Genomic DNA, 26,415 nt, shown 5'->3' with positions numbered 1-26,415 from the left:
TTTCTTCTGGACTGGAGGAATCTCTTTCTGTATGCGTTTCCTCTCATTCAAAAGACTCTGGTCAAGCTCAAGTCCGACCGGGCCACCATGATTTTGATTGCTCCTTGGTGGCCCAGACAACCGTGGTACTCCCTTCTGTTTCAACTCTGCAGCAGGGAGCCCTTCCTTCTCCCAATGTTTCCATCTCTGCTTACACAGCATCAGGGATCTCTGCTTCATCCCAACCTGCAATCTCTACACCTGACAGCTTGGTTCCTCTCAACATAATGCCCCTTCAGTTTTCTCAAGCTGTGCGGGATGTTTTGGAAGCTTCACGGAAGCCTGCTACTAGGCAATGCTATTCCCAAAAATGGACTAGATTTTCTTCTTGGTGTGTTTCCCATCATAAGGAGCCTCAACATGCCTCCTTGTCCTCTGTTTTGGACTATCTTTTGTACATCTCTCATTCCGGCCTCAAGTCTACATCGATACGGGTCCATCTGAGTGCAATCGCTGCTTTCCATCAGCCTTTTCAAGGGAAACCTCTTTCTGCTCATCCTGTGGTTTCCAGATTCATGAAAGGACTTTTCCATGTCAATCCTCCCCTCAAACCGCCTCCAGTGGTTTGGGACCTCAATGTTGTTCTTTCTCAGCTTATGAAACCTCCATTTGACCCTCTTAACAAGGCTCATCTGAAGTTTCTCACTTGGAAAGTGGTGTTTCTCATTGGCCTCACATCGGCTCGTCGAGTTAGTGAGCTTCAAGCATTGGTTGCGGATCCACATTTTACAGTGTTCCATCATAACAAGGTGGTTCTTCGCACTCATCCGAAATTCCTGCCTAAAGTTGTTTCGGAGTTTCATCTAAATCAATCCATTGTTCTTCCAGTGTTTTTTCCAAAGCCTCATTCTCATCCTGGAGAATCGGCTCTTCATACTCTGGACTGTAAACGTGCTTTGGCTTTCTACCTGGAACGCACCAAGCCTCACAGAACTGCTCCTCAACTTTTCATCTCCTTTAATCCGAACAAGTTGGGACGCCCTATCTCTAAGCGTACCATCTCCAACTGGATGGCGGCTTGTATCTCTTTCTGCTATGCCCAGGCTGGATTATCCCTTCCCAGTAAAGTCACAGCCCATAAGGTCAGAGCTATGGCAGCATCTGTAGCTTTCCTCAGATCGACACCGATTGAGGAAATTTGTAAAGCTGCCACTTGGTCCTCGGTTCATACCTTCACTTCTCATTATTGTCTGGATACTTTTTCCAGACGGGATGGACAGTTTGGCCAAGCTGTTTTACAGAATTTATTCTCCTAAGTTGCCAACTCTCCCTCCATCCCATTGTGGTTAGCTTGGAGGTCACCCACTAATGAGAATACCTGCCTGCTTGTCCTGGGATAAAGCAATGTTACTTACCATAACAGTTGTTATCCAGGGACAGTACGCAGCTATTCTCACATCCCACCCACCTCCCCTGGGTTGGCTTCTCTGCTAGCTATCTGAACTGAGGAGACGCACCCGGTGCACTGGGCGGGAAGGCACTCGCGCATGCGCAGTGCGGGCGACTCGAAACTTCTAAAAGTTTCTACAAGCAAGTATGCTTGTGAGACGTCCGCATCGGGGCTCCATCGGATGACGTCACCCACTAGTGAGAATAGCTGCCTGCTGTCCCTGGATAACAACTGTTACGGTAAGTAACATTGCTTTCTAGCACCCATTAATGTAACAGGCTTAAACACTAGTCTCTTTATAATGTGCTCAGGGTGATGCACAGCAAGTTATTTAACACAGTAACAGGGAAAGAGAAAATAGATTATTGTTCTTATCTCCCATTAACCTACAGTGTATTTGGTAAAATGACCCAAATTTATGTATACCTAAGAAGTGCATAAACTTGCCAAATGGTGTTAAGAGTTTAACACCGTTTAATAGAATATATTTCTTCCAGTGGATATACATTGTAAGTAAAATAAATAAGAAATTTTATTTCCAGGAATAAGTTGTAATACCCTTTTAAGGTTCTTGATAATTAACAACATTTTTCTTGTCCTTTTTTTTTTTTGTTTATTTGTTTTTTGTTTTTAGGATATAGGTTAAGTCCTCAGACATTAAATACAATAGTAAAACGTTACAGCAAGAGTGGTAAAATCTTTTTTGATGATTACGTAGCTTGCTGCGTAAAGCTACGGGCATTGACAGGTATTTTTACATGTTTTTGTTATCTGTATATAAACCATTTATATTGTAACATTTCTAAGTACAGAAAAAGAATCATTTGAATTGTGTAAATTATACTAGGGTTTTTCTCATCAAGAACAATTTTAGGGCTCCTTTTACTAGGCTGCGATAGCGTTTTTAGCGTGTGCTAAACCCATGCTACACAGCTAGAATTAACGCCAGCCCAGTAGCCTGTTCTCACGGTAGCCAATTCAGGTCACTAGTACCTGGCCAAAACCCAAGGAATAGCAATATTTCATGCTACCAATCCAGGGCAAACAGTGATTTAGTTTTCCTTTTTTTCATAGTTTTTGATGGAAAGAGGTATTCCAGTTTTCTTTGTCAAGTGTATTGAATCACTTGATAAGGGAAAAAAGGTGGTTTAAAAACAAGTTTGCAAGAGATGTATTTGATAATTTGCATGTAATTGATTTAATAAATGAAACTTCTAGCTCAAAAGGCATATGAGTATTGAACAAGTGAGTTATTCTCCTATAGTCATGACTTATATAATGGGCATCATTTTTCTCTCTCTTGACTCTGCCTCTTGCATCACTTAGCATATGTTCTGGCTACTTGTTTTTTTTTTCCTTTTTGCTTCTACATGCAAGTTGGAAGGTGTCTTTCTGATCTTACTTTATTATTTTTGGGTTTTTAAAATCTGGATTTGGAGGCTTTTTGGTGCGCCAGATGTCTCCCAGTGTTACCAGGGTAGCTCTGCCTGTCTGAAGACACAACTTTCTTGGCATTGCTAAACCTGGTCATGAAGCTATTAGCTAGAATAGCTACAAGATTAAATAGGATAATTGTTATCCTGGTGGGTGAAGATCAAACTGGGTTTATCCCGTGCAAATCTACACTGGACAATGTGAAACGTGCTTTGGATCTTATCTGGTATGCTAAGCAACAGACTATTCCTATGGCTTTATTTACTGTTGATACCAAAAAGGCATTTGGTAGAGTGGTATGGGGCTTCATGCTTCAAATTCTAGAACATTTTGGGTTGGGATCTAACTTTAGGACTTAGATTTCTCCTTTGTATTCGGCCCCCTCAGCTAGAATTGAGTTCAATGGGGAATACTCTAGTGCCTTTTGTCTCCATAGGGGAACTAGACAGGGCTGTCCCCTCTTCCCCCTAATATTTTCTTTTGGTAGTTGAACCTCTTTTTGGCAACTATTAGGAGACACTACAACATTAGAGGTAATATAGTCAGAAGGGAAGAATTAAAAAGTTCAATTCATTCCCTCGCCCGCTTTTATTGACAGATTTCTGACCCCTTATATCACCTCAAAGACGCTTCGGTCAACTCAGCAGTCTCTCCTTGCAATCCCTTCCATGTGTCAAATTGTGTAAGATACTACACGTAAAACCAATTTCTCCGTTGTTGCACCATCGCTGTGGAACTCGCTTCCTTTCAATCTGAGACAAAAACACTGTGTGTCTAAATTCAAATCTGGCCTAAAAACTTTCCTATTCCAAAACGCATAAAGTATGTTTTCAACCCATAATTATTTTCATTAGCATCGTTCCTTCTAGGCCTTTTGCTGAACCCTTTGCCCCTTTATGTGCCTATTTTATCCTTTTGGTTTGTCCTTCCCCCACCTAAAATTTAGAAGATGTATTGTTTACTGCTTTTCCTATTCAGTGGGGCTAAGACTAAAGAGGACTGCGAAGATTTACAAAGGGACCTAAACAAACTAGGGGAGTGGGCGACGAGATGGCAGATGAAGTTCAATGTAGAGAAATGCAAAGTCTTACACGTAGGAAACAGAAACCCGAGGTACAGCTACACAATGGGAGGGCTGTTATTGAGTGAGAGTTCCCAAGACAGGGACTTGGGGTAATAGTGGACATGACAATGAAGCCATCGGCACAATGCGCAGAAGCTGCTAAGAAACCAAATAGAATGCTAGGAATAATCAAGAAGGGTATTACAAGCAGAACGAAAGAAGTTATCCTGCCGTTGTACCGGGCGATGGTGCGCCCGCATCTGGAGTACTGTGTCTAATATTGGTCGCCGTATCTAAAGAAGGATATGGCGATACTCAAGAGGGTTCAGAAGAGAGCGACGCGTTTGATAAAAGTTATGGAAAACCTTTCATACACTGAAAGATTAGAGAGACTGGGGCTTTTTTTGCTGGAGAAGCGGAGAGTTAGAGGGGATATGATAGAGACTTATAAGATCACAAAGGGCATAGAGAAAGTGGAGAGGGACAGATTCTTCAAACTTTCGACAACTGCAAGAATGAGAGGGCATTCCGAAAAATTAAAAGGAGACAGATTCAGAACCAATGCTAGGAAGTTCTTCACCCAACGGGTGGTGGATACCTGGAATGCGCTTCCAGAGGGAGTGATAGGACAGGGTACGGTATTGGATTTCAAGAAGGGATTGGACAATTTTCTGAAGGAAAAGGGGATAGAAGGATATAGATAAAGGGCTAGTATACAGGTCCTGGACCTGATGGGCCGCCGCATGAGCGGACTGCTGGGCATGATGGACCTCAGGTCTGACACAGCAAAGGCACGGCTTATGTTCTTATGTTTACCTTTTAGTGTATTTTTGTTTGTCTCCCTCTTTATTTTATTATGTTATGCCCTTTGAAGCATTAGTACAAATGTGTTCCATTTTATGTAAACCGCCTAGGTTCTTAGGCGGTATATCAAATACAATAAACTTGAACTTGAAATATCTCTTTCTGCGGATGATATTTTGCTTACAGTGGGTTGGCTTAAGTTCTCGCTGCCCTGTATATTGGAGGAATTATAGCACTACGCAATCCTATCAGGATTTAAGATGAATGCTTCCAAGATGGAACTTCTTAATGTGAATTTGGACTTGGAAGAGTTGGCTTTTCTTAAACACGTTTCTATTTGGTTGGGCTTCTAAATTTATCCAGTACTTGGGGGTGAAAATCTCTGGTAATCTGAATAATATTTATAATTTTAACTATAGTAAATTTATCCCTGACCTCTTGAGATCACTGGACAGCTGGCACACTCCTTTCATCATTCCTGGCTGGAGAGAATGGCTGTTTGTAAAATGATGTTCTTACCAAAATTTCTTTGTGTTCTGCAGTACCTATTGCAAGGTTAAAGTTCTTGCAGAGGAAATTATTTGACTATATATGGAAAAAGCACCATCCTTGGGTGCATAAGTGGATCTTGACAAAGAAAAAGGAAGCAGGAGGCCTGGGTGTCCCTGATCTGTATCAGTATTTCATTGCATCTTAGTTAAAAGGTCTAATGGATTGGTATGGCCCTGTCGTAAGACGTGGGTATACCGGCAGAGGTTGTTGAGGGTTTTTTCCATCTTGCTTTTGGGGTAATCTGATTTGGGAGCCATTGAATCCTAAAATTTAACTGACTTAGGCTTCATCCTATTTGTCCCAATTAGGGCATTCATAAGATCTGTTTGTCCAAGACTACTGGGCATGAAGAAACTGTCCCATATGGCCCCTTTGTTGGCATTGTTAATATTAAGACGGGTATAGAGAGGGCTTATTCAACAGTAAAGGTTCCCTCTGCCGCAATCCTGCCCCTCTTCTGATGTACGGGATCACGGCAGAGGGAACGTGCTGCAGAGGTCGACGGCAGCCTGCTTAGGATCGCTACAGCACTGGCAATCTTCTGCAGGCTGTTTGCAGGTGAGACTGGGATGGAGGGAGGGAAGGACAGAGGGCCAAATTGCGGGCCAAATCTAATTACCCTGCGGGCCAAATTTGGCACCCCTTATATAGGTGGACAGAATGACTCTATGGATCCACCTGGAGATTATGGCCTTAGAAACAGGAGCCCCCTGCTGGAGTAAATAGGCGGTCAGAAAGGTGAAACTCATTAGTGACCTCCAAATAACACAGGAGAACCCTGCGCACTAGTGCTGCCCGATTTCCGATTCGAATTGGGTGAATCGACTCGAATCGATCATTTTTTTTTTTAAATGGGCCTCCCGATTTGGTGTCCGAAGTACACAGAGGGAGGGAAGGGGGTTCCAAAAGATGTGCATATACCAGCCTGGGGGGAGGGGAGAAGAAATAATGGATCTGAAAACAAAGGAGAGGGAGAAAGATGGTGGACAATGGTATTTAGGGAGGGAAGAAACAGAAAGGGAGAGAAGTTGGACACAAGGGATGGTGTAGAGGCGGGGTGGGGGATAGAGATACTGGATAGGAGAGTAGTTGGGAAGAGAAAGGGAGAGCTGGTGGACCCTAGGGTGGTGGGGAAAGAGGGAGAGATAGCAGTTTTTAGTGCAGGGAGCAGCGCTGAATGCCCAGTGTGCTCTTGACGCTCATAGGCTCCCTGCGCTAAAAACCGCTATCTTGGTTTAGTAAAAAGGGAGGGGGGTATATTTGTCTATTTTTGTATTGTTGTTACTGAGGTGACAGTGCATAGAGTCATCTGCCTTGACCTCTTTGAAAAAAACCCAGAATATAAATGATAATTAACATTTTCTCTGCATACAGTGTGCCTTGTGTTTTTTTTAAAATTTTATTTATTTATTGGGGGCCATTGATTACATATTCTAATGATCAGACACCTTAAACACCTTGTTATTATATAAGATATAGGTAGGGTGGGATTGGGAAATATGATATTTGCTAATTGGTTTATTATTAATGAATGGGGTGGGTGGGGAGGGATTCTTTTATACTTTAATGATTATAAGTAAGAATGTCAAGTGATTTGTAAAAATTTTTGATTGAATATTATACTCTTGTTGTTCAAGACTCATATGCCTCTCTACTAGAAAGAAGATTATCAAGATAAGAACCTGATTTTCTTTAGCAACTCTCCAGACCGGTATAGGTATCTTACAAGCGGGTATATATCTCATCATGAACAGCAGGTGGAGACTGAAACAAAACTGTGGAATAGTACATAATAGGTGCCTTTCCCTATTCCTATCAGTCTTCTTTCAGTCTCAGCAGGTGTGAGGAGCTGTACCCATCTCCCTTGGTAGGGCTGTTGGAATTTGTTTAGAGATCCTGGTCCCCGTTTTTGTGCCGGATTGAGCTTGGGTGGACCCTGTTTGGGGATCCGTCCGGCCTCGGGGGTGTCAAACCCGGCAGGTCTCTTGCTGGGTCTCTCCCCCCTTTCCTCAACCTCCCCAACATTTTTTTAGAGGTACCTCAGCAGTAAGCCTTGCCCCCTAATTCAAGCAAGGCATACTGCTTTTAGAGCCAGTGGAATCTGTTCTGTTAAAAAAAAAAATCATCCTCAGGTAGTGTTGGTCTGAAGGGTTGCTTTCCCTTTAAATTTGCTGTATTTTACTGTATTTTTCAACTAACCAGCACTTTTCTTCTAGCTAGGTCACGTAAAGAGCAATGAGCACTTTACAAGGGAAAAAGTACGCATTGTGCTCCAGATGCGAGGCATTCATGGTCAGCCTGTGCAAGCGGTGTACAGGCCGGTGCAGTGGAGGAGGCTCGTCGGCAGCGGCTGCAGGCATCCAGGGCTCTCCGCCGCTAGTGTCTCACGAGTCGGCAGGGAGCAGTGGGGAAGCCCGGTCTTCCCCCACCGCCCACGGAGGGATTTCCTCAGCTGCTGATGGTAGGGATAAAAAGGATTCCCTTAACCCCAGTTCGGCTGGGGGCTCCCTCTCAGCTGTTTCTTTAACAGCTGATGTCGGCTTGCCTGCTTTAGCGGCTGGGACAGTTCAGGCTTCCCAGCTGCTACAGGCCCTGGAGGGGTTATTTTTGGCGGGAACTTCGCCATTTTTACAGACAGGCCTCTCCATTTTGTCTGCAACCTCAAATGACTTTCACCCTGTATTGGAAAAGCAGGGGCAGGTTTCTGATGGGTTCCCTGCTGTGGCAGGGAGTCCCATAGGACCCCCCGGGGGTTTTTCCCTTGATTTAATTTTTGCTTTGTGCAGAGCCTATTTTCAGGTGGCTGGGGGTCCTGCGTGCACCAGGAGATTCGTGGGGGAGTGTCCCTCCGCACCCCCTGTGGCTTCCCTTCTGCACCTCCTGTGGCTTCCCCTCCACACCCCTTGTAATTTTGTCTCCTCTACACCTTTGGCGTCCCTTCTTCCTCCCTTGTCCATGCGCCCGAGAGTGGCTTGGGATGAGGATTTGTTGTCAGAGGAGCATGTCGACCTGGATGAGTACCTGGACCCTTTTGAGGACTTCCAGGATCATCTTGAGGGGACGGTGACAGGTTACCTGCTTTCCGGCGAAGAGGCGACTGTGGTGCGCCTTTTTCAGAGGGAGGAGCAGCCAGACCTGATTCAGCAGGTCTCCTCAGTGCTGCATTTTGAATAGGCTCCACCGGAGACCCCGCTTGTGGGGGATCCATGCTGCTTCCCGCTCTTTTCTGATGCATCGGGATATTCGGGATATCGTCCTAGTGCAGTGGAATACCATGGCTTGTTTGTATTCCATCCTAGAGTGGGATAGGGCTACCTTGAAGTTGCCAGTGGTGGACGCGGTGGTCTCAGCAATTGCTACGTGGCATACTGTGCTTGTTAAGGGCGGTTCTGTCTTACAGGACTCTGAGGAGCATAAGTTGGAGACCATTCATAAACAGAATTTTGATGTCTCGGCCCTTGGGGGTCCAGACAGCCGATCGTGTCCTGGATCGTGATTCTGATGACTGGTCCTTTATGACTTGGTGCGGGCGTCTGCCAAGTCTATGGCTTTTGGAGTGACCGTGCGTTGTACCTTGTGGCTTCGTGCTTGATCAGCAGATGCCGCATCCAAAACTAAGCTCACTAAATTTCCCTTTAGGGCCTCTTTTTTTATTTGGAGAGGTTTTGGATAAGTTGATTCAGACTCTGACAGATCGTGCTTGAAGACCGTGCCCACCCGGCGACTCAGGGGTGGCACTGCCCGGGGGCATCAGCAGGAGTTCTGCAGATATGACCCTGCTACTTTCCCGGCTTCGAGGTTTTCCCGGGGTCATTTTTATCAGTGCATGCATTCCTTTTGGGGGGCCCGTCAGGGGGCTGGGTATCCCTCCGCCGGTACCCCCACTGCCCTTCCTACCCAATGACTCCTTGCTGGCGCCCCCTCTGGGTCTGGATTGGTGCCCGGCTGCGTGAGTTTTTTCCCAAGTGGGCCGCAATCATATCCGATCAGTGGGTCCTGAAGGTGGTGCAGGATGGATATGCTCTGGAGTTTGCCCGCTCTCTGCCAGATCATTTTCTAGCTTCTCCGTGTCGGGCGGCATGGAAGATGCAGGTCTTTCGCCAGACCCTTCAATACTCGCTAGATCTCGAAGCGGTTGTTCCAGAACCCCCTCAGGAGTGCGGCACCGGCAGATATCTCAATTTACTTTGTGGTGCCTAAGAAGGATGGGACCTATCGGTCCATCTTAGATTTAAAAGGGGTCAACAGGGCTCTCAAAATTCCCTCTTTTCGCATGGAGACACTATGGTCTGTCATTCTGGCGGTTCAGCCGGGGGAGTATCAGACTTCTCTCGATCTGACGGAGGCCTACTTGTATGTTCCTATTCAGGCCTTCCATCAGCGCTTCTTTCGCTTTGCGATTTGGGGTCAGCACTATCAGTTCTTTTCACTTCCGTTTCGTCTGGCCACGGCTCCCTGGATGTTTACCAATGTTATAGTGGTCGTCGCAGCGGCCTTGCAAACAGAGGGCATTCTGATGCATCCCTACCTGGACGACTGGTTGATTCAGGCTAAGTCATTTCAGGAAAGCTCCCGGGTCATGGCTCGTTTGGTGGAGTTTCTGCAGTCGCTGGAATGGGTGGTCAACCTTTCCAAAAGTCGGTTGGCCTCATCTCAGCATCTGGAGTACCTTGGGGTTCTGTTCGACACCTCCTTGGGGAAGGTCTTCTTTCCAGAGGCCCGGGTAAGCAAATTGCAATCTCAGATTCGCCTGCTTATGGCGTCCTGCTGTCTTCGAGCGCAGGATTTCCTCCAAGTCTTGGGGTCGATGGCGGCTTCCCTAGACTAGGTGAGGTATGTTCGGGCCCACATGCGTCCTCTTCAGTATGCTCTGCTTTGGAGGTGGTCGCCCCAGAGGCACAGTCTGGATCTCCCTGTTCTCTGCGAGGGTTGGCGCACTGCTGTCTTTGTTGGTGGCTCCAGACCTCCCATCTTATTCAAGGAACGAGTCTGGATCAACCACAGTGGACGCTGCTTCTCACGGATGCCAGTCTCCTTGGTTGGGGAGCTCAGTGTCTAGGTCATTCAGCTCAGGGTACCTGGTTCACGGAGGAGGTGTCCTGGTCGATCAGTGTTCTGGAGACCAGAGCCGTCCATCTGTCGCTGTTAGCCTTCTACTCCTTCTTGATGGGCAAGTCAGTCAGGGTTCTGTCGGACAATGCCACAGCGGTGGCCTATATCAGTTATCAGGGGGGCAACAAGAGCACTCAGGTGGCGGAGGGGATGGCTCTGCTCATGGTCTGGGCAGAGTCTAACCTTCAGGACATCTTGGTAGCTGGAGTGGAGAATGTTCAAGCGGACTTCCTCAGTCGTCACGTGTTAGATTCCGGAGAGTGGTGTCTAAGCCATGTGTCCTTTCAGTTGATAGTGCAGTCTTGGGGTCAGCCCCTCATGGACCTGATAGCTACGAGTGTCAACGCCAAAACACTCCGCTTCTTCAGTCGTCCCAGAGACGGTCAGGCCGAAGGTCTGGATGCTCGTTCAACCATGGCCAATGGAGGGGCTGTTGTATATTTTTCCTCCGTGGCTATTTGTGGGCAGAGTTCTACTCCGCATTGTTCGTCACCCGGGCCTGGTTCTGGTGGCTCCGGATTTGCCCTGATGTCTGTGGTATGCGGATCTGGTGCGGCATCTGATGTCTGATCCTCTACCTCTTTCGCCCGATCTTCTGACTCAGGGCCCCATTCCCATGTTCGATCTGGGTCCCTTTTGTCATACGGCTTGGCTCTTGAAAGGGAATGTCTAGGTAAGAAGGTAATAAAGTGATCTCCACCCTCTTGGGGTCCTGGAGACTTTCCGCATCTCGGGCTTATGTGCGGGTTTGGCGTATCTTTGAGGACTGGTGTGGGGGCGCGTGGAGTGGTCTCTTTTCGCACTTCCCTGCCTAACATCTTGGAGTTCTTGCAGGATGGCCTGGACTGGGACCTGGCTTGGTCTTCTCTCCGGGTTCAGTTGGTGGCTTTGTCAGCCTTTTGTGGGTTGTTACGAGGTCTGCAGCTGACTGCCATTCCTGATGTCGTTCGCTTCTTGCGGTTGGCCAAATTGTTCAAGCTTCCCATGTGTCCGTCTGTTCCCTCTTGGGATTTGAACTTGGTTTTGTCCGAGCTGGTGCACCCCCATTTTGAGCCTTTGGGCACCTGCTTGTTGAAGGACGTTACTCTTAAGGCGGTCTTCTTGGTGGCTATTACTTCTGCTAGATGTGTTCGGAGCTGCAGGCTCTCTTTTGTAGGTCTCCCTCCTGGAGTTTTCTAGGGAGCGGGCATAAGAGCATAAGCCATGCCTCTGCTGGGTCAGACAAGAGGTCCATCATTCCCAGCAGTCCGCTCACGCGATGGCCCATCAGGTCCAGGACCTGTATAGTAGCCCTCTATCTATACCCTTATATCCCCTTTTCCTTCAGAAAATTGTCCAATTCCTTCTAGAACTCCAATATCGTACTCTAGTGTTGAGGCCTGTTCCTTCTGTTCTGCCAAAGGTCATTTCTCCTTTTCATATCAATCAGGCAGTGGTCCTCCCAGTGTTGGGTAGTCGGGAGGGATCTTCTGTGCAGAAACAGTTGCACAAGCTAGATGTCTGTCGGGTTCTTCGCCCTTATGTGCAGAGGACCCAGGAGTTCTTGTGGTTCCTTGTAATGGGGATGGTGCTTCCAAGGCTACCATTGGATCAAAGAAATTATTGCGTCCGCATATCTTCTTCAGAAAAAGCCTATTCTGGAATTTCTCAAGGCTCATTCCACTCTGGGTCAGGCGGCATCTTGGGCTGCATCTTCGTTAGTGCCTTCAATGGATATTTGTAAAGCTGCTGTTTGGTTTTCCTTGCATTACTTTGTCAGACACTATCATGAGGACGCAGTGTTCGGTGAGCGTGTTCTGGTGTCGGCCCTTCGGGAGTCCCACCCATGATGGAACTGCTTTGGTACGTCCTGCTTGTAAGATGCCTATACCGGTCTGGAGAGTTGCTAAAGAAAGAGAAATTAGGTTCTTACCTGCTAATTTACTTTCTTTTAGCCTCTCCAGACCGGTATAGGACCCCACCCTGTCTATTGTTGTGTTGTTATTGTGGCTGTTATGCATGCAGATTTTGGTTTTTCTGCGGGTTCTAGTATTTTTCTAGGGCCGGGGAGAATTGAAGAACAGCGGCTGTGGCTCGGCTGGCAAACTGTGGGGACATTTTCTTGCTAGGATCTCTCCTTTGCATTTTCCAACAGCATTTGGGTATATTAGTTGTTACTCCTGTTTTGTTTATTTCTGTTTCAAATTTCAAGTTTTTATTTCTGTTTCAAATTTCAAGTTTTTAGTTCTGCTTGGCTATTCGGCAGACTGATAGGAATAGGGAAAGGCACTATTCCACAGTTTTGTTTGTCTCCACCTGCTGGTCATGATGAGATATATACCCGCTTGTAAGATACCTATAACGGTCTGGAGAGGCTAAAAGAAAGTAAATTAGCAGGTAAGAACCTAATTTCTCCTTCCATTCTATTACTTTAAACATTTGAATAATTTGAATTGATATAATTCTACTTTCTTTTATTTAAAGATGTGGTAAGGCGAAGGGATAATTTGCAACAGGGATTTGTAAATTTTTCATATGATGATGTAAGTATAAAGTAATATAAGTATTTTTATCTGAAAAAGTTTGTAGTGGAATGATATTCAAACATTTTTTCTGTGAATGCTCTCCTCCCCCCCACCCCCCATACACCTTTCAACATGGCTTAAGGCTAATCTCACATAGGGAAAGCCTGATCCCACTTCACCCTGGTTGCTCCTTCCTTGTTTACAGGTCTGAGTGTACTAAAGAGACATTTCCAGTGCAATAAATGAGACATTCTAGACCAGACATGGGCAAACTACGGTTCATGGGCCATATCCGGCTCGTTTAGTTTTTTAATCCAGCCCACCCACCATCCGAACCCCGCCAACCGCGAACCCTACATACCTCCCTCCAAAGCAGTGTCAGGCTGGCAGCACTCTAAATAGGCTGCTTCACAGCCTTCTCTCGTTGGGGAATTCTCTCTGCCTCATCACTGATAATGTCATCAGTAATGCGGCACACGGAAGGCCCCAACGAGAGAAGGCCACAAAGCAGCCTGTTTAGAGTGCTGTCGGCCTGATGCTGCTCTAGAGGGAGGTATGTAGGGCTCGCGTTCGGAGGGAAGGATAGAGGGTCAGCGGGGGTTCAGCTGCATGGCGGGGGTGGGTGCTCAATGGTTCTGCTGCACAAGGGATGGGAGCGAGAGGAAGGATGGAAGTTAGGCAAAGGTTCTGCACAAGGGATGGGAGGGAGGAAAGGATGGAACCTGGGCAAGGGTTCTGCTGCACAAGGGATGAGAGAGAGTGAGGGAAGGATAGAAGCTGGGCAAGGGTGCTGCTGCACAGGGGGATGGGAGGGATGGAGGGATAGAAAGATGCTCTTGGTCCGGCCTCTCTGTCAAATTTAAGAACACATTGTGGCCCATGAATCAAAAAGTTTGCCCACCCCTGTTCTGGACCATAGGGTTATTTCCCCCTACTCGCATGGGTTGCAGAAGAAAGCTATTAAGTTTTTCACTCTGCCTCTAGGATACATCACAGGCCAGCTTAACTCCTCCCATCAGTCTTTCTCTTTTGCATTGGTTGCAGTGTGTGTTGATTTTGCTCTCTCCAATTTATTTTTTTAATTCAATGTAGTTTTGTACTCTTTTGCGGTTTTTTTCGCATTCTGCAGACATTTGAAGTGCTGCCTGCTTGAGAATTCCCAGACTTCGGTCTGTAGCTAACAGGCCGATCCCTGTTAGCCAATCTGCTAGTCTTCCTTTTATGTCAGTGCCGTCCCTGACCTTCTCACTCCCTGTTAATTGGAGGGTCGAGCACAGACTGTTCAGCACGATTAGGGGGTTCAGCAGTGTTTCGCAGCATGCAGGCTGCATTTTTTTTGCACCTCTGCCCATCTCCATGCGCAGTTGGTGGTCTGCAGGAGTGGAGGAATTGTCAGACAGTGCAGTCTGACTGGCAGCCCGAAGATAAGCTTGACACCTTTTCCAGCAGTGTGGCAGTGAATTCTCACTCTGGCTCTTAACAGGGGCTAGAGAGTAAAAAGCAGCTTCTGTTTCCAGTGCAGTGGGTAAGATAAGCTGACAGGCTCCAACAATGATTTTCAAACTTTAATTTTGAGGGGTTTTCTTGCGTTTCTGGTGATCCTTTGTGTTCCCCCACCTGAAAAATCCATACTTTGCAATTTTTAAGTGAATTCTTACTCTGGCTCTTAACAGGGGCTAGAGAGCAAAAGCAGCTTCTGTGTGCAGTGAGTAAGAAGAGCTGATAGGCTTCAACAATTTTTTAAATCTTAATTTTGAGGTGTTTTGAGTGTTTTATAGTGATCCTCTGTGTCCCCCCCCCCCTAAAAACTGCTGTTTTAATATTTTTTTTTTATTTCAGGAAGTGCCTTTTTGGCGCGAATTTGGGTCTATTGGCCATCTTGGATTTTCAGTCAAATTTTTTTTTCAAACTTCTCCCTGCTTCTTTAAAATCTGTATTTTTTTGTTGTTGTTGTTTTTTGCCAGGAAAACTGCTGGAATTGGGTCCTGAAGGTCTGCTGTCTTGGATTCATGCCAAATTTGTCCAAATTTGCTGCTATTTGAGCGTTTTCTGCTGCATGGCGCGGTCATGGGGGTGGTAACTACTGGTTCAGCCTCCCCCTCACAGAAGCAGGTGATTACATGCTCAGCTAGCCCATCAAGGCAGCCATTTTTGCTTTTGGGCGGCTTGATTCTGCAGCGGTGGTAGCTAGCCACAAGGCAGACCTTCCGCAGCCTAAAGTGCACAAGTTTCAGTCATCTGAAGGTGACTCTCTGCCTCAGGGTCCAGATACCTTCTCAGAGTGCATGAGATTTTTGTGCTCCGAGTTTCAAGCCAAGGATCCTGCTTCTGGCTGTTCTGCCCCCCTGCACAGTCTCTGCTCAGTGTTTCCTCCTTAGGGAGTTCAGTGTCTGCGCTAGCTCCAACTGTTCCTTTTTCGCAGCCAGTTCAAGGGGCGCCAGCGGTGAATCCCGTACTCGATGAGCATTTGGTTGCAAGGCTGCACTGCTCGGATTGGAAGATCCAGCTTTGACTGCTGCATTCGCGGATCCCTTAGGGACTCCGAATCCTGGTTCTGATTAGACTGTGGTGTTCTTGTTTAATTTTGCGGCGCTGCTTGCTCGGATTGCTGCTTGAGCTTGGATGCCACGTCTCCTCCCTCTCCGGAATGCTAGCGCTATCTCCCGCTGGTATCCTCTGGCGCAGGAGTGACAGCAACTGTTAGGGTGACCCTCGGTAATTCCAAGGGCTCTCAGGTGGCCCGACGCACATCACTGCCTAGTGACAGTTTTTGACTCTGCTAATTTAGGAGTTAAAGCTGCTGTGGCACTGTCCTTCGTGCTGCGCCTTCCTAACTTGATAAGTATGCTAGAGACAAAGGCAATGGTGCCTCTTAGCTTCTGATGGCTGGGATTCTATGACCTATTCTGAAGGATTCTATGACCTATTGAGAGGGCTGGCTTCAGGGTCAGTGTATTCTTTGTTAGCCCGCCGAATGCTTTGGGTTCGGCAGTAAGCTGCTGCTATGTCCTCCATGGCAACTCTAGCCCGGCTGCCTGTCTGGGAGCAGTTGCTGTAGGTCAGTTGGCTGGATACCATCAGGACTGCGCTGCTGGATGGTATAGTGCCCCCCCCCCCTTTTTTTTGGGTCTCCCAAAGGATTTTTTTGTGCCTACACACCATATTATCCTTCCTTTTCATTGAGATCTTATCGGGGTTCCACGGGTCGGTTTGTGACCTACAGGCGCTATCAGCCTGCTTATGCCCGACCTGCCAGAGAAAAAAATAAATGATGCCAGGGAGTAGAGGACCCCTCTGTGGATAGGAGGTTGGATTTTGAAGCATCTGTGGGCCTGGGTGCACATTGCGTCAGATCAATGGGTCTTGGAATTTCTTTGGTCAGGCTACAAGCTGGAATTTGCACAACCCCTGTTAGATTGGGTTGTGGTTTTGCCAGGAGACCGGACACAGCACGCATAGTGCAGGCTACTGTTCAGCGCTTCCTGGATATTTGAGCGATAGAGGCGATTCCAAGCGCCATTTCGGGCTCAGGCAGATACTCTTGTTTACTTCATCGTACCAAGGACTGCATCAGTTGATTGGAGACCTTTTCTGGATCTAATTTAATTTCAGGTGGCTCTCCAGCTTCCTCAGTTCCAGATTGAGACCGTGAAATCGGTCTTCGCAGCAGTGGCTCTGGAGGAGTTTCTGGCCTCCTGGGATTTTGAGGAGGCATATATACAGATTCCCATTTTCTATCTGGTCTGTCAACAGCGCCCCGGACCTTCAACACTGTGTTGGTGGTTGTTGCGGCTCATTGGAGGAGGATAAGGTTGCAAGTTCACCCATATCTGGATGACTGATTACTCATAGTGCCATCATTGGCAGCGGAGCACGTCACAGTGCAACAGATATTCCAAGTTCTGGAGTACCTGAGCTGGAGCGTCAGCTTCATTTTCAGCAACAGCCATCCATTGCCCTCATGGTTGCTGGCTTTCCGGGGGTGCTGTTCATTATGGCAGAGGACCGTGTATACCTGCCTGAAGCTCGGAAACTGAAGCTGTGTTCCCAGATTGCATAGTTTACAAAAACTAAACAAAACCACAAGTCGGTGTCTTAACCTACAGGTTCTAGGCTCCATGGGGGCCGGCCGAAGGTGGTTTCTTGGGCTGGGGTGTATTTGCGTCATATTCAGTAGGCCTGGCTCTCTCACTGGGCGCCCCACCAAGATGTCTTGGCCATGAAACTGCCATGGACTTTAGAGGCTTCACCCTCAGTCGCTGTGTCTGGATGTTCCATTGCACATTGCCTCCTGGATGGTGGGGCTCACATATTGCCTTTGGGGCTGGTGGGGCTCGCTTCCCCCGTCTCCTTCAGGATGACTGGACTCCATTATAGAGGAAGTGGTAAATCCTTCACCTAGCCCTAAAAGGCTTCCTGAGGTCTATGGACAGCGGTGTATGTAGCTGGAGTGGACTATATTCTAGCTGACTTCATCAGCCTTCAGACTCTAGATATCGGAAAGTAGACCGTGTTGCCTCAGGCGCTTTGGGCAATTGTGAGGTGCTGAGGTCAGCCCTGCATCGACTCAATGACCTTGGCAGAAAAAAAAAAGTGCCACACTTCAGCCACAGATTTGAGCCCATTAGAGAGGGGCTCGAGCACAGCCTTGGCTTCCAGACGTTCTTCACTCCGTCTTCCCATCCAGGCCGAGGTCCTTTGATGCTTGACAGTCATCCAGGCCACGTCCTTGTAGTGGTTCCAGACTGGCCTCAAGGACTCTGGTGTGCGGCTCTGATGTGTTTCCGGGTTTGGGGGCGGTTGGCACCTGAACGTGTACCCGGACCTTCTTGCTTGGGCCCAGTTATCATGGAAGTTCCGGGTCGCTTTGCTCTTCCGGCTTGGCTTTTGAGCGCATGATCTTAGATACTACAAGCGATTTGGACCTGGTGTTTGATCCACTGCTCAAATCTAAGAAGTCGTCTAAGGTGTTTGCCTACACTCCTCTGCACAGCCGCAGTGAATGGTGGCAGACTTGAGCCAACGAGATTCTTGAGGGTCACGCCAAGGCTCACTACTGGGAGAGATCTGCACATCCACCAATTTGGGAGCACTTCTACAAGGAAGTGCTCATGATTGGCCATCAAGCTCCAGCTCTGTCCCTCTGATTGGTGAATGCACAGAGCTCTCCCATGTGAGTGGCAATCAGTAACTGGTGCGCTAAGTGATCGAAGAAAAGAGGGAACATTGGAACAAAGGTAGGCTGATATTTCCATCTATCCCCGCGGGAGTTCCTTGGACCTAGGGGGGATCCTCATGGGGTTCCCATTCCCGTGCAGATCTCTGACTTAGACAAGTGTGAGTTCTGGCCCCCTTTTTTTTTTTTTTTTGCCTGAACTGCATTCATCTTTTTAGCTCTCTCCTAGTTATCCAAAAAAGTGCTTGAGGGTTAATTGTCTGGCCATCTGTTTTGTCCAGAGGCACAGTATCGTCTACAAAAATACATTAACAAGGTCCAAACTTTAGGCTTTTTACAAAGCCACAGTAGTGATTTTGATGCAGCAATTGCAACAAAGCCCAATCAGTTTCTATGGGCTTTGTTGCATTTGTCGCACTGGGAATCGCTACTGCGGCTTTGTAAAAAGGGTCTTTGTGTGAGGGGAAGGGGAATGAAGAAACAGCTCTGGTATCTATCTTTTTGAAAATGACCTTGATTCGTGAGGATGAGGTGAATTTTAAAAGGGTTAGAGTTGGAAATTGACAAAAAATGCAGGCTTATGCATGAATTTTCTTTCTTTAAAAAAAAATTTGACTTGTATAACTGATATAGAGGATACAGTAATACAGGTAACATCCTTAGAACATGGCTTCAATTACTGTATGCAGATTTCTTCCGAATTTATCTAAGAATCAAAGTGTTATTTTACTCTCTAATATGCCTAACAAGTAAAATGCGATCTTCTGGAAGCTTGTATCAAAATTGTAATAATGTTTTGTCTTGTTTTAGTTTTTGCAGTGCACAATGGCGATTTAAGTACTACAAGAGTGAAAACCATGAAGGAAAAGGTGTATATAAAAAAACAAATACACAATCTGTAACCTCCACAAGGAAGAAAAAGAATTAAATTTGCTGTGAATTAATGCTCTTATAGACTTTTTCACATTTCTGCCAGTTAAATAACATATTTGTATAAGTTCTTTAATTTTTAAAAGTGCACAGTTCAGAGCAATAAATTTTGTTTGCATTTTGTTTTTGGAACCTTATGCCCCAATACATGCTATATAGTCACAATGTCAGGTGCATTTATATCTTGTACACAGAAGCTTAAAGGTATCTTTTAAGAAATGAGAGTGTATTTGTAGTGGTCTTTTGCCCCAATCTATACATATTGTGGTACTGTACAGTGGGTGCACAACTTCTCTTCATGAATGAGGTCATGTAAATACCCTGCTACTGCTTTGAGATTCCAAACTGCATAAAATCTGAGCATTCCATGTAAAATGGCAAAATTTTGCAGTGTCTGGAAAAAACGGGACCTCTTTACATAGTTTCAAAATACTTTGCAATTGTTTAAACATTTAGTATGACATTGGAAAATACATTAGTCTACCCTTTTATTAGCAAACTCCCTTAACAAATACTTTGTTCTGTATGCCTTATTTTGTCACAAGAATTTAATCACAACTTTATCTTCTTTGCTAAATGCCATTTTGCTAAAAAAAAAAAATTTTTAATGGTCACTTTCTGAAAATGTCATTTTGAAAACAGGGATTGTCCAGTGTTTACAGCAACTTGTAGTAACACCTGTCAGTAATAAGTTTTAGTACATTTGTTTTGTGGTTATTTAGATAAATGTTGGAGGTCCCATTTTTCCCTGACACCATGTATAATAGCAAATCTTAAATCATTCTAGAATTATTTTCTAGGTTGTGTAAATTCAGCATGATTAAATATTTTCTTTTAAAACCCCAGAGTATTATACTCTTATTAAATTCATCAAAGAAGTGACATTAGCCCTTCTCTGATTAGCAGAACATATTTCCTTTGACTCAGAAATGTATAACTGAGGGCAACAGTGGTTGAAATATCAACTTCACCAACAGTATGGGCTCCTTTTACTAAGGTGCGCTAGTGTTTTTAGCGAACGCAGGATATTACCGCGTGCTACGCGGTTAGAACTAATGTCGGCTCAATGCTGGCATTATGGTCTAGCGCGCGCAGCAATTCATCGTGCGCTATTCCGCACGTTAATGCCCTAACGCAGCTTAGTAAAAGGAGCCCTATGTGTTTTGTTTGTTGCTGCTCAGCTGGGTTTTAAATATTTTTTGTTTAAATTCTTTCAAAAGAAAACATGTTTTATATTTTAATTTCTGAAAACATTCAAGGCCTTAGCTTTAGAAATTTGTATTCCTAGATTATGCTGAGAAGTTATCCTGTCTTATATTTGCCTGTAAAGCGTAGCTGCTCTGTTCACTTAATATGTAGAAATAAATTGCATGCAACTAGCTCACTCTATTTGTTTGGTATGAAATGAGCAAAGGATGTTGCCTGCATATATAAAAAAATGGCCTAAGGGAACCCAGGTACAAGCCAACAAGGAGCAGAGAAAAAAAAAATCACAAAGGGGCCTTCATGTTCCGGGCAATAATACCAAATTTATTGATGGACCCCAGCACAGGCTGTGTTCTGGTGTTCCATTAATAAATTTAATTTTATTGTCTAGAACTTTTGAAAGCCCCTTTGTGCTTTTTTTTTCTCTGCTCTTTAAAAAGTGCAGGGGCTGAAATACAAGCGAACATGTTCATTTGGGAATATTTTTTAGACCACTTCTTCAATAACCTTACAATTGGGATTTCATAAAGAGAAATAAACCTATATTTTAAAATTAAACAAAGAACTAAATGGACATAGTTTCCTCACTTGTAACAAAGTGTAATGGGATTGTTTGGGGAGGTTGTTTTTTATTCTCAAATTTTATTCTTTCCCACACCTTTCAAAATTCCAACACTCTGGAATTGGAATCAGCCAATACTCTGTACATATAGGTAGAAGTGTTCTTGGGTCATTTTGGAGTGATGTAATGAAACAAAAACTAGTTAACATATTAAACCTGTTCAGTAAAAGGGTATCACCTTGTTTTAATTTCTTTCTATGTTCTTTTGTATAAAGAAGTTGTATGACACATGCCTTGCCACCTTCACAGATGTGTCTGTTGTGTGACAGTTACAAAGTAGATATAAGTAATAGCTGGATATGAGCTGGATATTTTCTTTTCCCTTCTCACATTGTGTAGAAAGGTTGGTAATTTACATTTTTGATCTTCCATGAAACTAATAAAGCTCTTCAGACCACTTAGATATGACTGTTTTGAGCAAATCGTACTCGCTTCCCAGTTTGTGTTTGATTGCAGTGACTGGAAGAGTATATCCTTTGTGCACTATAGGCTAAATTTACTCAGGTACACCTGTGGTGTTAGTGTGCACTATTTTCTCTAGGTCCCATTTTATGCAATGAGACCTATTTACTAATAATGTGCATTTAACACATTTTAGTAAATCTAGCTCTGTATGTGAATCCTCACTGTTGTATATTAAAGGCATTGAATCATTGAAAGTTTTTTTTGTGCCGTAATAAGGTTTCCTTATTGTCCATGCCAGACCAATGCTATAAGAAGGCACTTTTAATATTGCTTGCTTGCTTAGTTCTTTTATGTGTTGAACTTTATTCCATTAGTTTTATGTAAAATTGATACTTTACTGTAAGAATACTGTATGCTTATCCATTGCCATGAGAAAGGCCTCATCTGCAGAGCCCAATGTTCAACAAGGGTCTGTGTTACAGTATCACAAGTATAATGAACACAGCAAATCCATTAAGTGATTTTGCTGAATATTTTTGATACTGGGAAGTATACAATCTGTTAGATCCATAAAAATTGTGTATATACTTCATGGTAATTAAAATGGTGCAAATTAAACTCTTAAACTGTTAAATCTTTGTGCTTATATCTGTGTATTCCTTGCCTGGAATGCTGTAACAGGTTTACAAGTTTATTTGATAACCTGCCATTTCACTATACAAGGAAATATAAGCAGTGTGCAATTAAAAAAAAAACCCAAAACAAGAAGAAAAGAATACCATCAATTAATAGTAAAGACCCACCCAAATAATCCCAAGATAGATAAAAATATCCTCATTATACGAATTAAAACAATCAAATATCAAAACAATATACTTTGACATAATATAATACTCTGTATCTACAAACTATATAACATTAACCCTCCTTAAGATCAGTTCCATAGGCCTAATAAAATAACCAGGCTTTCAACAACTTTCTGAATCAAGGGGAAAGATAATTCTTCCCTTAAATATTGAGGCAAATAATTCCACATAATATATGCTGCATAAAAGAGAGCACCTTTTTGAATACTTTTCAGTTTGGAATGTTTAACCTTGGGAGCCTTCAGGAGAGATGCCTGACTAGAGTGCAGGTCAAGAAGAGGAATATTCAACTGTAGTATATTTACAAGTGTCAAAGGCAAACTAATTTAAAACATTAAATACAATCAGCATAAGTTTGAATCGTATGCAATATTAGACTGGTAGCCAATGACAATGGGTCAACAAAGGAATGACATGGTCCCAATGGCTGCTTCCATGAACTAAATATATAGCTATTCTGCAAAGTTCCCAATTTTGACAAATTTTGTTTGGTGATTCCAATCATCGATGCATTGTCTATTTTGGACATAAATAATGAACTAATACCAAAAAGTAAGCCATGTTGACATAACCCGTAATGGAATATAACTTGTGCCAACACAGCAAAATTTTGCTTTAAAGCATGCTTTATATGCTCAAAAGACTATGCTGAATCAGTCGTTACCCCTAAATATCTGAATGGTAGCACAATTTGTAAAATCTATCCTCACAATTGGACTAATATAGAAGGAGGATTTAAACCTTTATGAATCCAGCATGCCACCGTGTTTTTCCAACTTAAGAACATATCGTTATTTTAAAACCAATCCTAAACTACTATTAAACACAATTCAAGTGGAGTAAAATCAAGTTGTGCTCTATAAGTTCAAAACACAACAAATCATCTGCATACAAGAAAGCACTTAATTTAAATGTCTGAATCAAATTCATTAAGGAGTGAACATATATATTAAGCAAGATTGGTGATAAGGTGAAACTGTCTCCAGTCTTGAACACTTATTACAGCTGAGCAATCTTAGGTGCTATATACAGAATTTGGGGCAACTGTAGTATGTTGTATGCATGTTTGCCTTTTGTTTGTTGAGGAAATTGTTCATCATGTTGGAGAACGCTATGTAAAACTAGCATTCAAAAGTTTCCTGTAAAGTATTGTACAAAATTTTGCACATAAAATATCAGAAGATATTTCACTTTCATATTTTAGTAATACAGTGGTACCTTGGTTTGCGAGCATAATTAGTTCCAGAAGCATGCTCATAATCCAAAGCGCTCGTATATCAAAGTGAATGTCCCCATAGGAAATAATTGAAACTCAGACGATTTGTTCCACAACCCAAAAGCTTTAATACAAAATACTGTATGTACTTGTATTGTAAGACCTCGCTCATTTAGAACAGTCACTACACTCCCGCAGCATCAGAAAAGAACCATCTCAGATGTGATGCATGTATACTGTAAGTACTCGTAGTGCAATACCTTGCGTGTTTAGAATAGTGTCAGAGAGAGAAGAACCATCGGCTCAATGTTTTGCTTGTCTTGCAAAACACTTGCATACCAAGTTACTTGCAATCCAAGGTTTTACTGTATTTGGAACAATATTGTACCAAAAACTTCATGCAACATTGTAATTTATGAGGAAAGAAGATATAAAACTAAAATTAAGAAGGATTGAGCAACAATAGATATTTAGAGCAAATACTGTTGAACCTTGTGATCTGAATAGTATGTCTGAATAACAAGCCTTTTACTGAATATTAATGTCTGTTGAAAATGAGGCTTTGTTCTAGGACAGTGTTCTTCAACCGGCGGAAAAAAAAATTATTTTGTGGACCGGCAAACTACTAGGACTGAAATTTTAAAACCCCGTTTACGCCCCGTCTCCGCGAGCTTGGTCCTCGCAAACCATCTGATCCCATCCGCACAAGCCTCAGTTATGATTTTATACTGAATGTATTTTATTAAAGTATAAAAAGAAACAATATTCTGTACAATTGTCATTTTATAAATACAAATAATACAGAGCAAGGATCAACAAAACCCCTGTCTCCCCTCCCCTTCACATATATCCCCTCTACTATCAAGAAACTGAATAAGCCAAATTATTACAGAATGCTACACAGAAATATCATGCTAACAGAATACCGCAGTCACACTTAAAAGGAATAGGGCTAGGGGAGTGCAACTAGAGCAACTGCCCCCCTGGTCAGAGAGAGCCCTAAGCCACTGACTGGACTTTGCAGTCACCAGTTATGTCTAACACCAGCTCTAGCAGGATATATATTTCAAATCTGATATATTCTAATCGCAAAATAGAAATAAAATTATTTGTTTCTACCTTTTGTTGTCTCTGGTTTCTGCTTTCATCTTCTTTTCACTCTCTTCTTTCCAGCATCTGCCCTCTCTGTCGCTTCAGTCCAGCATCTGCCTCTTCCATCTACTGTCTGACCTCTCCCCCTTCCATATGGTATTTGTCTTCTTTCTATGCCCCTCTCCCCTTTCCATCCAGCCTATGCTCCTCTCTCCTTTTTACACGATTCATTCCAGCTTCACTGCTCTCTTCATTTTTATCTCTCCTACACCAGATCTAGCATCTTTGTCCCTCTCAATTTCTCTGCTGACTCCCCTTCCCATCTCATTCCTGTGTCTCCCCTTCCCCTCCTCTAATCTCCCTGCCAGCTGTTTCCTTCCTTTTTTCTTTTTCTTTTTTTCCAAATCTTTATTCATTTTAACATATACATCAAGCACACATTAAATATAAACTATCATAGTACATTATCACTTGAAAATTCCATAACAATATATATCTAGAAAATTTATATCCCACCCCCTCTCACATCCATACATAAATAATATAATTCCTATGTATATTAATCAGTTAAAATATGCAAATATATATTTTAATTATCATAACCCACCCATCCCCCCATTCATTCAATTATCACATAAGAAAAAGAATAATAAATTAACATTAATCATTATAATAATTTATTATTGGCCTCCACACATCCTGAAATCTATTAAAATGACCATTTTGTATTGCAATTAATCGTTCCATTTTGTACAGATGACACACTGAATTCCACCAGAAGCTATAATTTAGTCCTTCCTTTTTTCTTCTCCCTTCCCTCCTCCCCCAGTCCAGCAGTAACTCTCTTCCCTTTCTTTTCCCTCCTCCCCTCCCAGCAGCATCTCTCCTTATCCCTCTCCAGGTCCAGTAGCAGCTGTCCCTTTTTTCCCTTGTCCAGCAGCTTCCCAGACTCCTTTCCCTCCTTCCCTCCCAGCAACATCTCTTCTTATCCCAATCCAGGTCCAGTAGCAGCTGTCCCTTTTTCCCCTTGCCCAGCAGCTTCCCAGGCTCCTTTCCATCCTCCCCTCTCAGCAGCATCTCCCCTTCTCCCTCTCCAGGTCCAGTAGCAGCTGTCCCTTTTTTTTTTCACCATGCCCAGCAGCCTTCTCCCCTCCCAGCAACTCTCCTTACTTGCCAGCGCTGCGATTCAGTAAGGCAGCCTTTGTTGGGTCGCACTGCCTCTGAGGAAAGCGGAAATTGCATCATCAGAGGCGGCCCGACTCAGCAAAAGCTCCAAGGCTTCCTTCCTGAATCGCTGCGCTTGTAAGTAAGGAGAGCCGCTGGGGGGGGGGGGGGGAAAGCACACTGAGGCTCCCCATTATCTCTCCGGCCCTGCGCGAACTACAGCTCCTAGATCTTGCCGGTCCTGTGTGGACCGGCAGGAATTTTCTGCGGACCGGCATTGGTCCGCGGATCAGCAGTTGAAGAACTGTGTTCTAGGACAAAGTAGTACTGAGAGATTCTTGTCTCTTTAAATAATCTGCAGTAAACAGACACCAGCTGGGTAGTTCAACTTGGTTCAGTCTCTAAATCCTTTTTGACCTTTGGTGCACTGAAGCTGATGTTCCTGCTTAACTTTGGTGCCCTTCTGTTTGGAAGGAGCTCTCTGGTGTAGTTCTTCTGACGCAGCGGGCTATGCCAGCAAAACAAGTGGCCCTTGTTCAGATTCTTTCAGAAGATATTTTGCAATGGCTGACAAGAGTGGGAATTCTACAATGGACTGAGGTGTGATAATGCTGCTTTTTTATGTGGACTAAGCTACAGAGACAAGCCCGAGCAGACATTGAATATGGGCTGTTTGCTCCTCCTTGCTGTTTCTGTCCTAACAGTGAGGGTAGTGTTGCTGTTTTAAGAGCCTGCATAAAGATGCGATGCTCTTTCTCTCTGTGTTTCTTTCCTGTGATAAAAGAAGCCATGAGAAGTGCTGCTACATTTGATAAAAAGATTCCAGTGTGAAAAAAGTTC

At 44.2% G+C, this 26,415-nt stretch overlaps 1 protein-coding gene across 1 annotated transcript in view; it reads left to right on the top strand.

The window, feature by feature from the left end:
* Nucleotides 1-21,871, top strand: part of GCA (grancalcin) — a 66,483-nt gene extending 44,612 nt beyond the window's left edge. Inside the window, exons 6-8 of the mRNA XM_033945018.1 lie at nucleotides 2,064-2,177; nucleotides 12,858-12,916; nucleotides 18,885-21,871. Of these exons, the coding sequence (XP_033800909.1) occupies nucleotides 2,064-2,177; nucleotides 12,858-12,916; nucleotides 18,885-18,911 (200 nt within the window). The 3' untranslated portion in view covers nucleotides 18,912-21,871. The remainder of the gene's footprint in view (nucleotides 1-2,063; nucleotides 2,178-12,857; nucleotides 12,917-18,884) is intronic.
* Nucleotides 21,872-26,415: the final 4,544 nt, after the last annotated feature.

Source organism: Geotrypetes seraphini, chromosome 5 (genome assembly GCF_902459505.1).
Source record: "Geotrypetes seraphini chromosome 5, aGeoSer1.1, whole genome shotgun sequence".
Classification (NCBI taxonomy): Eukaryota; Metazoa; Chordata; class Amphibia; order Gymnophiona; family Dermophiidae; genus Geotrypetes; species Geotrypetes seraphini.
Note: the sequence above shows the minus strand (reverse complement) of the source record. Positions and strands in the feature narration are given on the sequence as shown.